Below are 17,332 nucleotides of genomic sequence, written 5' to 3'. Positions count from 1 at the left end.
CATGTAATTTTCATGCACATTTAATGAGAATTTTAGGAAGAAATATTATGGAAACCACAAAGACTGTTTCTTCTGTCTGGGCATCAGGCTTGCATGCACCTCTTGTTACTAAATTGCTTTGAAAATCAAAAATAATTGACATTTGAAAAGACAACAGCTTTCATAATGGTGCAAAAAAAACCTGAATATATGAAGTTAGGCATAAGTAGAATCAGAACTAATTTCAAAGAGGGAAAAAATATGCTTTATAAAACCTACCAAAGTTAAAGCCTGTACAAGCAGCTGTACTGGGCTGTGCAGCTGACAGCTGTGCAAGACTCCAGCTTTTTGATGGTCAATCCAGTGTGATCCAGAGGCTGTTGCTGCAGCTCCCACTCAGGCTTGGAGGTGGCTCCCTAGAGATGCTACTTTTAAAGGGGCATTTTAGAGGAGAAAATGCAGCTTGAGAATCTGCAAAATGACCCAGTGCTGCTCTTCCACAGTGCTCTGCAGCACTTGTCCAAGAGAGGGTCCTTGAGGCTGCTGTGCTGCACCAAAGGAAGAAGGACAGCATTTGCTGCAGCTTGTTTTTCCAGAAGGTTCACATGCCTGTTTAAAAGTTCCAGAAGCTGTCTCCACAGCTCCTACTCTCACGGGTCACAGCAAGGCTTTTCTCAATGTTTACAAGACACTCAGATGAGTTCCCAGCTCAAGGTCACAGTTGTGTCAGTTCCCTATATTTCTTTTAAGTCCACTACCCAAACCCTTTCTTTAACAATGCCAAGGATTCTCCAAACACCACCTTCTTGTGTTCCTCTCTTCACCACTTGAACTTGCAAGCAGCAGTGTGGTTGCTAAGGATGCTATCCTTGAGAGCTACACTGCTGAAAAGTAACAACGTAGTTGTTCTTCATTTGGTTTCCAAGACATCAAAGACAATTTTCCTTCTCAGCTCTCAAATACCAGACTTTTGCCTCTTTAGGGAAAGCTGGTCTTGGAAGAGGTGAGGGTCTGGTATTTCCAGCCATGAAAGAATGGCTCACTTCCTCCTGCCCAGAGCTCCCAGAGAAAAGCCAGCCTCTGTGCTTTACCTTCACATAATGTTCAGATTGGGACAAATTTAATGGGCACAGCCTTTCGAGACTGCTGCAGGTGGCTCAGCACATGGCTGGCATCCCAAACCTCTGGGAGATTTGATGGGCTGACAAGTGCAGGACAGTAACTGAACCTGCACTTCTGAGCTTACCCCTTCCCTTGCTCGACAATTCTCTGGCCATGTAGAGGAGAAGGAAGCAAAATTCCATGTGTAAGAAGGACAGATCAGCCTGGTGCTGATGCTGATGCCCATGACTGCTCCTTTTAAGGGCACAGCAGGAGACACAAAGCCACCTAGAGCAAACAGGGGTGACAAAGCAGCTCTACCCTGTGACACCAGATCATGAACAAGAACACTCTGCCTTAAATGCCCACACCCACTTACTAGCCAGACCTCTCCCTCCAAGGTGCAAGTGGTCTCAGCACCCTCCCTGCCCATGGCATTCCCTGCACTGAACCATTCTTTCTGTAACAAAACTGCACTCTGCCAGTCATAACAGGGACTGCACTAGCCCATCATGGATTTAATGTCTTTAGGAGAAAGACACAAACTATCTGCAAGTTGCCACTGGTATCTCCCAAGAATCACACTGTATATAGATGCAGGTTCTTTCAGTGCACTTACCACTGTCCATATGGGATGGAATAATTCAGGCAAACTCCAGTATAAACTATCTTGGGCAGTAAAAATAATAAACCATAACTAAGATGCAAGAATTCAGGTCTGCTCAGCAATCAACATGTGGGAACAGTCACATTGCTCATTTTTCTTAAGACATTAAGCAAAAGCACAGAGCATGACAGTTCTTTTGGTACCTTCCACTACACTCAAAACAATTTTGGGAGTTAAGTCATTCTCCCAGGTAACTTTCAGCTATGAACAAGAGACAAGCTGCTTCTCACCACAACCATCATGACCCATAAGCACCATCTGCCTTTGATATCTGCAAATTCCAAAGTTCTAAGATAGAAATAAAATTTATGCATTATGAAGAGAAGCAAATAAATGACATTAAAGTACATGTACAAACTTAGGGGGAAAAAAGCAAGGCTAAATCATGGCTGCATGGCCCTTTTTTGTAAACAGGAGAATCAGTCAGATGCAACACTTTGTACAAAACAAGATTTGCCATAATTTGTCAATTTTGAGTTTCAACACAGAAGGAGAATGGATTTTTATTCTATCTGCTTTTTTTTTCCTTGTCTTATCCCAATTAAATCTGCTTTTCTTTGGATCTGCAAAGAAGGCATGTGTCTTATTCAGTGCAGCATAAAAGAGGAAATACTTTACCTCTCAAGTTCACACAGAAAAATGCAACCTATTTCTTCCTCCTTCCCAACCACAGTTAGTTTTTAAACTTATAAAAAGGCAAAAATAGGTTGTTCGTGGATTTTTTTTCCTCTTGTTCTTCAGTTTCCAAACACACTGAGGATTCCATTCAATATAGCTTCTTCCCCATTTTCAGGGGTGTTTGACCCAAAGAAAGAATACCTAGTAGGAGTTCGTATCTGTCCAAAATATTAAATTGTTCAAAGTACAGTTCATAGCAACAGCAAGACTCCAAGCCTCACAAAATATATCCCATTTGGAACATCCTCAAAACTGTACTTGTGGGCTCTCAACATGAAAAAAATCTATCCTTAAAAAAATCAGTGTCTTTGCTTTTTACATTTACTTATTAGGTAGACAGCTTTTAGAAAGCTTCCAATTTTTGCAGCAGTTGTCTCCTTAAAGCATTTTTAGATCTGTGCAAAGTAAGAAGCAATAATCTTCTATCCCTTTTGTTATCCCTTGATACTAGAGAGTCAGGAAGTTTGTAGCTTTTATACTTACTGCAATAGGGCAGTCATTGACAATAACACAGTTTAACATGACTGCAGTAAAAGTCTAAAGTAGAAACAGATAAATCCCAAAGGAACTGCTTAAGGAAGGGCAAGGCAGATATTTATTGAGGGTATCTTAGAACAAGCTTTGTTTGTCTTTTGTACAAGCACAGATAAGCATATTCTGCTCATGAAAGTAGAAATTAGTAAAGAAACTTCTCAAAAATCAAGAAGGAGCTGATCCCACAAGCATATCCAAGAGAGATATTTGAAAGGATCAGGAAGAACTGTTGCTCTGTTAAGGACTTGTTCTGTGGAAAATTAATCTGATCCCCTCTGCCCTGTGCTTGACCTGTGATGCATCACTATGTGCTAGGCTAAGGAAAACAACAGGTTTCCTACTCCCTACAGGACCAACCAACATTCTCATGGAAAAGTCAAAATGCTGCATTCTAGTGTGGTTTTTTGCTTTACCTTTAGATACTTCAGCATGATAAAAAAGGTCTGTATCATCAAGCCTAAGCAGTAGGAAAGCATGTGAAAAGCAGTCCTGTATTAAACCAAGTACTCCTCGTCACATTATGAAGAATCAGAAAAAATGGCAACTTAACACAAACACAACATCAAAATACTCCTTGGGCCTCCCAAAAGAGAAATTGTAGACAGCTGTTGAACCTTAAGCTTGAATATGCTTTGCTATTCAATTATACCAAATTCTAAAAAAAAACTAATTCAGAAAAAATTAATTAAAGCCTACCATAGAAACAGATGCATCTTCAGAGGTTTTATGGTAGAGACTGGAAATTTTTTCAGCACGCATAAGATACTCTGCAGTCTTCCTTTTCACTGCTTCTCGACGAGTTGGGCTTGATTCACCTCAATGGAGAAAAAAAAAAAGTTATGTTTTCTATAAAGAGAGAGGTACTAAATAATCAAAGCACATGACTACTTTGATTCTACCTTTTTGATTTCCTTTGGGTTATTCATAATCAAACCTAAAGATACACATCTTCTAAAACTCCAGTACTATGATCTCAGAGTTCTACAAAAATAAAAAATTAAGCCTTGCTATAGACTAAGGTAAATTATAAGCCTTGCCTAATATTCCTGTGATTTAGTATATGTTCCTATGGTAATATAAGTAAGGACTGAAATAAACCACTGATCCAAACCCTGTATTCCTAAAAGAAAAATCAATTAGGAAAGACAGAATAAGATGTTTACAACAAAAACAACAAACTTATTTTTTCCTCAGCTTTCCAGTATAGACTCTCCTAATTATACATGAAGTCTAGAAATGCTATTAAAAGCAAGAAGACAACTGAGGAGACACTAAGAAGTCCTGCTCACAGCTTTTCAATGCCAGTCATTCCTTGCCTCTTGCCTTGGGGTAACATGGGAAGACAGCAATAAGCATTTGCACCAAGTACTTCACTTTCCAGATGGCTAATTGACCATTGTATTATTTCTGATCTACCCAAACTCTTGGTGAGAGCCACATAAACTCTGAATTCACTCTGAAGCTTTCAGTTTGGTTTAAGCATTCACCTCCTGAGTGATATATTGCTGCAACAGACTCAACCTGCAATGGCAACACCCAACTGCCGAGCAAAGATAAAAGACTGTGAGATACAATTGTTATAACAGAGAAATGAGATTATTATGCTGGAAAAAAAGACAGAGACAACTGTCCCAGACGAAGACTGAAGGACAGCAGACTTGATATGGCCCTGACATTCTCTCCCAGCCCTAAGTGAGGCCATCCAAGACTTGCAGAAACAAAGCCTTGACTGTGATGGGCTCTGCACTGGCAGGTGCAAGGCAGCACTTCTCAAACCGATGCTCAAAGAGGGCAAGGAACTGCAAGGGTATCTGCCCAACAGCTACTCCACATGAAAGACAAGGCAAGGAACAGCAGAGGCAATAAATTAAACACACAAACACACAAAGCCCAACCAACGGCAGATAACAGACATTAACAAAGACTGCAACTCTTGTAAGACACTGATCACCGGGCCATGAAAGGAACCCGAGTGCAACCTTGAAGGAGTTCAACCAGAAACTTTGTAACTGATAAGGAAAAGAAAAAAAAAAAAGGATTATTGTGGGTTATCAAGAACAAGTCTCATAAAAAAGGGTAAGCTTATTATGGAATTTCTGACAGAGAGCTTACTGTGTGAATGCTTGCATTCAGAAATTACTGTGGGAGGTTTTCAGGAGGCAATTGTGGCAATGTGTAAGACATTGTGAGATTTTCAAGGATAGAATTAAAGGTAGGGGTCAAGGTGGATTGTTTTAAATTAGAGACTCCCATTCCTTTCATATCGTGACTAGAGACTACCCAAACACACAGAACCCTTAGACCCAGACTCCATCAAAAGTAAGCAGAAGACACTTTGGGTCTACTCCAAGTTCTGGGGTAAGTGATCTCTTGTAAATTTTACCATCCACTTCACAGGGGAAAAATGATTGTCCCCTCCTTGAATACAGACACAAGGCTGCTCTGCAAAAACCTTTGTCTAAGCTTGGTTTGAGACAGACAGAAACTCAGTGCACATTCAGCATACAATGTTATGGATATTTATCAATATCTCAATAATTTCTCTCATTCTAAAGACCTTAGGGGAATCTTGGTAAAAACTTCCCTTGGTAAGAATGCCAGTCTTACTCCCGTGTAGGATTTAAAATTTAAAAAAAACCACTCAACTCTTTGAAGTTGGCATTATCAAAAGACCATAGATACACTGTATTTTTTTTTTTTTTCATACTAAAACATCACTAACTCCTGCTTTCATCTCTGCAGGTAGTGTTAAAGCACCATCCAGCTTCCTCCTCTGCCCATGCACTGGTGAGCACCCACATTCTCAGACACACAAGTGGCAGCTGCTCAGGGAAAACAAGACATCTGCACAGCAACAATAAACTCTTCAGCCAGCAGTGCCTTCAAGCAGGCTGCTAGAAAACTGCTAGGTTAGTGTCTAAGGCTATCATAAAAGTCAAGCTTGCTGCTTAATTGTTAGTTATGTGTATTTAGTTTGGATGTTTCTTGCTTTTTTTCCAATGCTTCAGTAATTTTGCAGTAATTAACACAAAACCAGCTAGGATGTTCCCTTAGAGCTGTCTTTGTTCTCCCTACTTTCACAAAACATTCATTTCAATTTTCCTCCTATTTTTCCTTCCCAAGTAATTTGTTAAATAACCTTTGCAAACTGTTCCCCTCATGAAAATCTTCAGCCATAAAAAAGGGTGTGGATTCACAATGTAACATTCATTCAACAAGTTCTCACATCATTTTTATGGATAAGATCATTAACAGTTCAGTCTCTGAATACTTTAACAGGTGGATGATTGAGAATTAGATTTATGGAAATAGGATTTTGGCTTTTTATTTTTTGCATTAGTTTAACCAAGAAAATGTAAAAAATTCTACTGCAATACAAATTCCCATTTAAACAGCCAATATCTCACTAAAATCTGTAAATAAATACAGGATATAAATTTAATAAACAAATAAATGCTACTTTAAAAGCCTCAAACACAGAGACTAACAATAAAGACCCCATTAAGCTAAAAATAATCTTTAGCATTTATGCCAAATTCGAGGTCATAGAACTGTTCACTTAAAACCAAATAAATCACTAAAACACAGTACTAGAACAAATCCTTGTATCTGACAGATGTCAAAGCTGTGATTCAGACTTCATGGATTTTTTCTAATGCAAGGTTACATTTTGCCATGAAATATTGGTTTTAGTTATGCAAAATGTGTACTTTCAAAAGCATTTTTTTTTAAATAATAAATTAGGAATAATCATTTTTTCCTAGTTAAGAAGTTTTTATTTAAATATTGTATGAGCATATTGAGCTCTTATTTCCATCCTTTGGTTAGCCTACAATAATCTAAAGAGTTATCCCTCTAATTACAATTTAAACTTGAAAGGCATTTTTCTTTAAATGACAGCAAACAGGAAATGTTTAAACTGTGTCGAAGCCTTTGATGAATCTTTACAACTGCTCATAAAAGATCATCCTGCTTAAAATAATATTGATTTTTCATTTATTTTCCTAGATACTAGAAGATTTATGTTTCATCTGATCAGGATCAAAGCTTCTCCCCCCTCCTGATCACTGGGATTAAATCAGCAATGTCATTTTACACTTTTAAAAACTACACTGCTAAAGCAAGATATAAAAGTGCAGCAAGGCTGATCATAGAGACCTTAGAATAAAAACCCCTCAAGATTCCCTGTCTCTCTCTCCCTCTCTCTCCCTCTGCATTTGCTACAGAGCAGCTGTGCCTCACACAGATTCACATGAATGAAAATATTAAGGCAAGAAACCACCCACTTAGTTTATTTTCCATATGACTTTCCTGTAATTATTTTGTAAACTGTTCACACAACAATATATAAAAACATCTGCAAAAACAGGTAATTAATGTGTCAAGCCAAACTAATGCATTTTTTATGGTGTCCATGCTTCGTCAACTGTAATTATAACTCTTTTTAAGCAAATGATGATGTGTTTGTTGCAATGTGCAAGTGGTTATTTTAGATGCTCTGTTTACTATTACTGCAAACAGAATATAAAAACTCTACAGCTACTTTGTTGCACATATAAGCCTTCATCCACACACACACAAGCACAAGCAGGCTGCTCCCTCATTTTCCAAAGGCTTTGCCTATTTCAAAGAAATAAAAATATCTTAAAATGAAAATTGGCTTTGGAAAAGCCGACCAGGCCACCCGCTGACCAAAGTAACACTAACCCAGGATATCAGGACAGCAGCCAATGATTTAAAATTTGTTCTTTCATTTATATTTCTAAAGACAGCTCAGCTACAATATATTTACAAAGATGGATATTCCTAACAACATTCAAATGATTTTGAGGGTATGACAGAGAAAAAAAACAAATATCAGAATAATTGTGCCATTGAGTTCTTCCGTGACTCGTCTGATTGTTTGCCCATTTGAATGAAAAACACAAAGCAGCAGCACTTCCACAATGTACAGCAGTGGCATCTGGAAAAACAGCAATATTTTTATTTGTCTTCTGCTCAGAGTCTTCACTCACACTTCACAGTACCTCAGAAGAAGATAGCTGGTCTCTCAAAGGTGTAACTCAATGCTGAAGTGTTCAGCTCAGTTAACTGCTTACTCACACATCAAATCTGATCTATAATAGAGGAAAATTATTTATGCTTAGCAGGAACAGCAAAAAGCTATTGAAAGGGGGCCATATTCAACAAACTCAGAGAAATAAAAAAAAATTTTGTCAGTAAAGACCACAGGCAAAAATCTGTCCTTATTCCTCAAATAATCTGGGATACTACAAAGAGAACACAGAAGTGCTCTCAAACTTGCTCTGGTGTGTAACCATCCTGGATCCTTGGAGAATGAAGTCATGGTGAAGATCTGTTTCTCTCTGGCTGATAAAAATAGCTCTAGTTGCCACTTGCTACTAACACATACAAAAAAACCCCCAAAATAATCAGTAAATCATGATATGAAGCACCCACCTGGGAATTCTAGATAACCCTTCCTTTCTTTGTGCCTGACCAGGTCTGAATCATCCCCCTTGAGGTGTTAGGAGGTTTTCCTCAGCAGGAGTTAATGTCAGGGCAACAGAGGTGCACTCCCTACCTAAGTAGGTGCTTGGCCAGGACAGGGATATTTTCACAGAAAAAGTAAGGCCATAAAATTAGCACTACCTGTCCCAATCCTCTGCAACCTCCTCTTCCTGCTTTTCTCTCAGACTTACTAAAAATATATGTGGGCTGCCTTGCTTTAAAGAAGATATCAGAGGAGATTTGCTCCAGGAAGGAATATCCTCTTGCAGAACAAGCTACAAGGAACTTGTGCGAGACTGCCTGTTGTGCCAGCCCCAAACTCCACGTTCTTAACAATTCAAACACTAAAACTTTCTCTAAATACTGAAATCTTCAATGAAACATTTATAATTGCCAAATCTAACAGCTATAATACCATTTTTTATTTTTAAAAGTTTCTTTATCTTCTTCACAGTCTTCCTGCACATATCACCCAGCTGGATTGCTGAATTTTTCAAAGAATTGCTCTCTATAAAAATGCAAGGGAGTAAGCCTTAAAAGATTTATTTCTTCTCACAATGAAAAGAGGTTTAGCAGCACCTTCCTTATTAGTGGGTAGCCCAGCTGTTATTTTTGCCTAATTGGTTCAAGAGGACCTCTGTTCTTCTTAGGGCAAACACTTCTTACATCATGTGAAGCAGACTCCTTTGTCCATATTAGCCAAACAAAAGCTCAGGCACAGCATAAGTGACAATGCGACTCATAATCCAGCACAGGTTTGTGATGACTTTGGACACTGTTTTATAACCCCCAAATTTATTTCAGGAAGGGGAAAAGCTGCTGATTTTGGAACGAGTCTCTACCAACTTTCACAGGAGGGTGGGTAACCTTTAATTTTCAAACAATTACTTAAGTGAAATGTGGCAGGTGCTGGGGTAGACAGATACTGCAGCATCAAGGAAAGAGCTATAGATTTGAGCAGCAGGTGGGGGGTTTGGAATTGTGAAATAAGACCACTACCTCATCAGCTCTAGTACGCTTTACATTGTATTAACGGCGAGTTCCTTTGAGGTGCTGATCAAATTCTGCAGCTGAAAAAAAACCTGTAAATATTTTAAAATAATACAAAGGTTAAGCCCATTATGATAAAACAGCTTGAAGTGATCTTTTTTCCTCCTTTTTTTGATCCTTAACATTTTGAGAGAGCTGAAATTTATTAAGATGCAACATATTTATCTGAACCATTCTTCCTCGCTTTTCTGAAGATTCAGGACACTCTATCAACCAAGAAGAAAAGCTACTTAAAAGACAAACCTTTCACACTAAAGCACAAATTTATGACAGTGAGTGAACACCTACAAATTCTTCTTTCAACTTTCCAGTGTGCTGGTAACTATCATGTCCATATGTTACATACATCATCTTCACTGCAGGTTGCCTGAGACCCTTAGACATCTACATTTCCTATGAAGTTGACAGTTCTGCATCTTGTAGAAAACCTATGGCTACACACCTGTCATGTAAATGTCTAGGTAAACATCTCTCTAGGGAAAAAAAAAAAAAAAAAGTTGGCATATTTGCCAAAGTTAAGACTACACAGAAGAATGGTGTGGGTGAAATGTGTTTGAGTGGCCAGTAAAGCAGGGGTCAATAACACTGAAGATAAGAAATGTAACTTGCTAGAAATGTTAACCAACAAACACCTGCTTCTAGAGAAACTCTCATGTTAAATCCACAAGGTGGTGGTAGCTTTTCATGTACATGTACAACTACTTGGAAAAAAATAAAATGCATGGTCACAGCACCCAGCATTTTAGGGAGGAAAGTCTTAATTTCCCATCTATCTGCTAATACTTGTAGTCTTACTGTAAGGTATTTCACCAAAATAAGACTTAATATGACAAATATTCTTAAACATTCTTCTGTTGAACTATTTCAGAAGGCAATAAACCCTGCAAGTGTCTCAAGACAGAAGGACAAGCAGTGACATTCTAGCACAGAAGAGGGAACAAAATGGTGACAGCAGCAGCAAGTCCTCCAACACAAGCACCGTGGGAACAGGGGAAGAGCACCGACAGTCAGAGCAAGGAAAGAAGTTATGCAGGCCACCACCACAGGAGAGAGGAAATTTCCAAGTTCTCAGCACTCCTCCTTCTTCTCTGAAAGGACAAGTTCAAATTTGAATTAGCATCCACAAACATGCCTTGCTTCAGAGCAGAGGGAACCCAGGCACACAGACACCTTCCCCTTCAAGTAAAAACAGTTTGAAGTAAAGTACTGCAGGGGAAAAATAAAAGGAAAAGGCAGGTTAAAAAACCCAATCATGAGATTCATAAATTCTGACAGTCTAATACTACTCATATTTATGCATTAAATGCAATTCATATGTATTTTTATATACTACTATGGGAAATGGTATTTTTCCCCAAGCAATCACAAAAATCTCTAAAACAGAAGAGCCAGTGGCAGGCCTTGTAGAGATCAAACCTATTCTAGTCCTTCTACACAGCTCTGAAGCTAAAGAGGCAATGTTACAATACTGGAAGAGTTAAGAGGGAGAGAGGACAGGAACAGAGAAAAGGAAGATGTGAATAGACAGAAGCTGCATATGCAAGAACTGTTTGGGAGAGAATCAGAGCACTGATTATCATGCAGCATCATGCCCTTAAACCTATCTATGCAATTTTTCTATTCCAGCTAGTAATTTGCCTCAATTCACCTACAGTGCCTGAGGCATTGAATTCTGCAGCCAGAGATTTCAAATTTCTCACCTGCAGACAGCAGGCACTGTAATCTAGATCAGCCTGCCCTGCCTACCCCGCACGCAGCAAGGAGTGTGGCAGCCCTACTGGGTCTCCTGATGAGAGGCAGAAACCCCACACAGCTACAGTCAAAAAAAGATTCCTGCACTTTGCAGCTAAGTGTTGTGGCTAACAACAGCTGAGATAAAAGGCAGTGCAGGCTGGAAGAGATGTCTGTCAAAGAGGCCAGGCACAGGCAGCAACCTGGCAAGGAACTGCTGTGAGGAAAGACTCAAATCTTGGAAAGGTCAGAACACCACCAAGTCAATGCAGCTAGCTGTGATCCAAGAGGGAAGAAAAATGAGATTTCTAAGGCTCACCTGGTCACATATTTATTAATTTTTTAACAGCCACATGCTAAGTAACCACATTCAGAGTCATCTCTGCATCACACCCTACATACTAGCTTGAATATTGCTATATTTTACTTTCACATATTGCAAGGCTCTAAGCTCTGCAGCATGTACTAAACCTTTATCAGCCTCCTGGTGCAGAGAAGTCTTGCAGTTTAAATGGAACTTGGCCTTGAGTGTTGCTTTACATAGTTGAATCTGGCTGCATTTATACAGTAACTCTATACATTAACCATATTTTACTGGCACATGCTGTATTCTACTGCTTTGCCACAACGAGGTGTCTAAATCCAGCACTTTCACCTAGGGAATGACCTCACTCAGTGTAGTCCATCCAGCATCTACTGCACAGTGAAGGCTCCTACAGCACACTCCTGCTCTGAGCTCTGTGTGGTCTGCAATGGGCTTGGAAGACAACACGTTCCAAAAACGAACAGTTCATAGTCCATACCAGCACGTGTTTCAGCATCACTGGCAGCATGGTGAGATATGACTTTTTTTTTTAAAAACCAACCACAGTATTTCCAACATCCATTCTTAATCCATATGCTTATCAACAGACAAGTCCTGTCACACACTTTTCTTCTGAAGCAGCAGCTGTGATTTCAAGGTTGTAAGAAGCACTAGGAGAAAGGGAGCACTTTGTATCATTGTACAGAAAGCTCTGCCCAAACAGTTCTACAGCATCCTGACAGTCCAATAGCAACAAACAGAAATGGTTTTCAGCTCCTTTGGTAGGAACCAGGCCATGAAGTTTTTGCCTTGACTGCTTTCAGCCTCAGTGGAAGTATAAACCTACAAGAGCAAATGGACCTACCTGTTCCTATACCATAGGAAAACAGGAGCCTAAGATCAGGGTGGGGAGAACTACAGTTCTATCAGTCACCCCATCACCAACCTTACCCTGTGGAGTCCAGCACAGCTTTGTCTGAGGGTTTCCCTGCAGACATCAGCTCACACCCTAATTCACCTTCTCAAAAAACAAGTCTGTTGTTTCCTTAAAGACATTGCCACAACCAGACATCTGCTGGATAGCTCAGAAACTGTTAATATCAATGAGGAGCACTACTCAGAGGCCTTCACAAGTGAAAGGAATTCAAAATAGCTACTGTGTGGTAACAGAAGCTGTCTTCATAAGTGCCATTCAACAAACAAGCAAAGGAAGCCAGAAATGCGCTGGTGGAACGCCATGGCTGTTTCCCTTTTCACAAAGTACTGTCTTCTTGGCATTCTGTCAAGCATGCTCCTGTTTGCATCCCTGGCTCCATCACAAGTTCAAATCATAGCCCATCATAATCCCAGTAATTAGACACAAGTTGGTTTGTTTTCAGTATATCCAAAAATATCATCTAGTTGTCCAAAGTATTCCCAGCATTTCATTGTATATGCATTTCTGGGTTAAAAGTCAAAGTCATTTTAGCAAGGTTCCAGTAATTTGTGTAAATTTTGCTCCAGCTCTGTTTACTGGATAAACATTAAAATAGCACAGAGCAGTGCAAAACTGACATTCACAACCTTCTTTCAAAGACAGCAGCAGCTTATTCAGAACTTGTAGATCCCTAACACAGAACAGATACCTGGAAAACAGCTTGTGCCTGCTGACACTCCTGAGGCATCACATACTTCATGCAACAAGGTTCATGCTGCCTAAACTAAATCAATATTATTTCTGCCCAGCCACAGCTGCTACACGTGTGAAAATAAACATCCCAGAAGTCCAACAGAGTAAATGGATCAACTCCCTGCAGATGTTAACCTGCAACATGGACAGACCAGCAATGAACACAATTGGTTTCTAAAACACATGGAAGAGATCCTGTACTTTTCTACATGAATTAGGCTGGCCATGTTGTGCAGCATTCTTGCTTTTTCACATGCCTGAAGTTATTGAAACACAGCAGTAAGCAGCAGTGTTAACTCTTTTTATCACATGCCTCAGACTACCCCAATCCATAATGGATATAACTACAGAATGGCTGCAGGTGTAAAAAGAGGAGCAGTTTATACAAACAGAACTCCCTTCTTTATTACAAAACAATCTCTCCATTATTTCAGCCTCGTGATCTGCTTGTTCCTAACATAAACTGTGCCCTATACCAAAGTCAGAGGATGCACTACTTTGCATAAAACAGAGTTAACTTCCAGCTAGAAGTTGGTGGCTTGCTATTGATTAGTGCATTTTTTCCATCACTAGGCCTGAAGCAATGCACTGACCTCAAAGTGCTCTGACATGCTAACAAAACAAAGGAACAGCTATAATTGTGAGCCAAGTTTCTATCACTTAGCATACTCAGTATGCTTAAAAAGGAAGAAAACCTTGAATTCTAGAAGGTTCCACCTCCTAGAGAATTGTTGAACCATCCTATACAACACTTACAAACCTGTCTTCCAAAAGCTTCCAAACTCTGCATGCAGCAATGCCCAGAAAAGACAGGAGGAGCAGCAGAATTGGTACATTGGTACAGAAGAAAAAGGAAATTATGGCAGCTACTCCCTGTCACTGCAAGCAAGGCAATGAAACAGGAAGGCACAAAAGGTGCAGCTCAAGAGTTACACTGCAAGTCCAAGATTTCATTCTTCTTCCCACTGACAGCTGGTTAACATTAAAGACATGTATGGAGCAAAAGTAAGCCAAACATGTATAAGGAGCAGATGCCCAGAGTCCAAGGTACACACCAGGCTCTAAGCACACAAGCAGCAGTTATTCCCCAAGAGATACAAATTGAGTTTCTTGGCAGGACTACGACTAGGGCATGAAAGGATTTAGTATAAACTCTGCAAGAGACTAGCAAAGTAAATATATCTGCACCTTGCCCAGAATAATCAACACCACTGTACATCTGAGAGCTGAAAACAAAGTCAAGATGGTCATTTCTCAAACATACAGCACCTGTCTTGCCCAACACTAATGCCAGCAACTCAGAGAGCTGGAAAGTCATCAGGAACATAACAAGTGTGCTCAACTGCCTTTAGGGAAGCCACCTACTCCAAACTAAGCAGCACAGGTCTGTAAAGCTGCAGCATCCAACTTCCTCGTACATGGTTTTGACAAGGCAGCCTGGAGCAGCAGGTCTTGTGCTGAGCCCAAAGGGGTGATGGTAGCAGACCCACCCAAGCAGCTCGCAGAGGGCTGCTGCACCTGAGCAAGTGGACTGTCTCAAATCCAAACCCCAAGCACAGAGGATGGGTGGCATTCCTTCCCCCAGTCTCCATCGCTCCATCCCAAGTCTCGGGCGGCAATTCCTATTTCCTTGCCGCCACCTCGTGGCCAAAGTCTGTATTCCCACATTCTGTATTTTCCAGAGAAAAAGCCACGCGTCCTGCAGCGGCTGAGCACAGAGACAACGGCACTGCACAGGTGTGTAAGGATCCATGAACGCTGTGCTTCGCTCTCAGCTCTTACAAAGTCTGATTTACACTCAAGAGGTGCAAAATAATCCGTGGCAGAAGACCAGAAGCGTTTTGTAATAATTGCTCCATCCTTATCTTTTTATTATCTTTTTTTAATCCGTGTGAAATACATAATAGAGGTGTTTAAATAACTGAAGTGATTAGGTAGAAGGTTAGTAGTTTTTTTACTTCAATATACTTTAAATGTTCCCTATTAATGCTAAACATGCTACCTTCACAAAACAGCTAACATTAAAAAGTTTTGAGGGTTTTTTTGTTTTTTATTGTCCTCATAGATCATGGGATGGCACTTTTTTAGGAAGATATTTGGATCAGTCCTGTCATCATGAAGAGGGTAACAGTGTCTCTCCGCCAACTTTCAGAAGCTTCAAAGAGAATGGGACACAAAATGAGCTGTATCTATCTAAATCTAATGTGAATGCCCAGCAGAGAATGAATATTCCTTCACAGCCATGCAGGGTAACACAGAGAAATTAAAAAAGGGCTGACTGCTAGGAACCACCCTGTGTACAATTATCCCGAGGGATAAGATGCCACCTAAAATCTCATTCCCATTACTCCCTCTTGTGTTCTATACAGATGCAATGTCAGGGACTGCAAAGAATAAAGTGCCAGTGCTGGTTACATGTTTCTTCATCCATCAGGAACACTAACATACACCACACAAGTACCATCACTAAAAATTTATTAGCAATTCTCATTGCACTTGATAAGCATCAAGAAAATCGGTCAGAATATCACTTTAAAGATTCCTTGAATTTCTTCCCAGCCTGAAAAGCAGGGATAAGTGGGTGAGAGAAGAAGTTATCTGAGGCAGCTGGAAGAGTGGCTAGTCAACAGCAAAAAAGAAAAAATCCTTGGAGGAAATTTTGGCAAACATAAGTAGTTCAACCCACTCTGGTTTAACAAGTTCGTATGCATGAGATGAGCAAGTCACCTACATGCAATAAAAGTCTTTCACAACTTTAAAGCAAACATATTACCCTAAGGATTACCATAAATTTCAAAGCCAACATGTTTAACCACTGCCACAATTCAAGTATACACAATAATTACCACAGCAAAACTGATGTGCAATAGACTGACTTGTTTTCATGCCCTAACAGTTTGAAATTGTTTAATAAAGAAAGCTTTTGAAGTTTGAATGTCAGTTCAAAACAGCATCATGGCAGCCTTGCATCATGGCTGGCAGACAGAAGTGTTTATGACAAAATAGGATATCCCTCAGAAGATCACAACTGAATGGCCCACAGGTCTATGAAAAAGTGTACTTGCAAAGAAAAAATAGCTGGGCTCTCCAACAGAAGACTGCCAGCATATTCAACACTAAGAATGAAAAACATTTTGACAGCACATACAAGGAAAGGTAGGATGCTATTAAAAAGCCACAACAAGCAGCAAAGCAGCAACCCTACTGACATCACTGACACTTGAAAAGAGGTGGATTCACTTTTGCCAAAAATTGTAAGACACTTTAAGCAAAGGCTGTGCACATATCTTGTCTCACACCTCTAGTTACCATCAGCAACCTACCCATTATTTTTTGCCAGGCCCCATTAAATCAATTCAGCAGGTAACTTCCATTGCTAGAACTGCTCAGAAGATCTGGATCACCGCTGTGCATCCCACTGGGATGCAGCAAAGGCTTCTTGCTTGTGTGTGTTTGGTACATTCATGTCTAAGTCCAGATCTGGAGCAGCAGAATGCACCTGTGCTCTACACTGTCAAACAAAGGCACAATTCTAATCTCACTCATTTGATCAGTGTGGGACAGAAGCACAATACACAAACCCTGAATTCACTCCAGGAAAGAACAAATCTTTCCCTGTACTTTATAGTTTTAAGCCACTGTTGAACAAAATGTAAATTATATGAGGTTATCACTCGAGATCCTCAAGAGCTAGAAAAAGGAAAAACTTTTCTCCCTTACTGAGAAGGTGCAAGGAGGCAGAAATTTGCATGTAGTAGCATCCAGTCTATTAACAACAGCTTTTGTAGATATATATTGACAGACCAAAGTCTTTTGAAAAGGAAAAAAACCTCATTCTCCTCTAGCAATGCAAGCATGTAAGTTTCTATGCATCCTTTAGCTAGAAAAGGAGAATAGTGGAATAAGCAAGAGGCTGTGAGACAAGAGCAGTTCTAATCCTGTTGTGATTAGGAAGTTAACCTGAGCCTGCCTCTCCCCATGCGTAAAATGGGGATAATTAATCCTCACTTAACCATGTAAATTAAATAATGTTTCAACAGTGCTGCAAGTGCCACATATTAATTAATGGCTAGGCCATAAAAAGGAAAGAGGCAAAAGTGGAGCACTT

The 17,332-nt window shown here is 39.8% G+C and overlaps 1 protein-coding gene across 1 annotated transcript in view; it reads right to left on the bottom strand.

Moving 5' to 3' along the window:
• Positions 1-17,332, bottom strand: part of RPS6KC1 (ribosomal protein S6 kinase C1) — an 85,123-nt gene that overhangs the window by 43,771 nt on the left and 24,020 nt on the right. The window contains exon 8 of the mRNA XM_079299037.1: positions 3,656-3,774. Within this exon, the coding sequence (XP_079155163.1) occupies positions 3,656-3,774 (119 nt within the window). The remainder of the gene's footprint in view (positions 1-3,655; positions 3,775-17,332) is intronic.

Source organism: Erithacus rubecula (genome assembly GCF_903797595.1).
Source record: "Erithacus rubecula genome assembly, chromosome: 2".
Lineage (NCBI taxonomy): Eukaryota > Metazoa > Chordata > Aves > Passeriformes > Muscicapidae > Erithacus > Erithacus rubecula.
The sequence above is the reverse complement of the archived record's forward strand: the minus strand, read 5'-3'. Positions and strand labels throughout refer to the sequence as shown.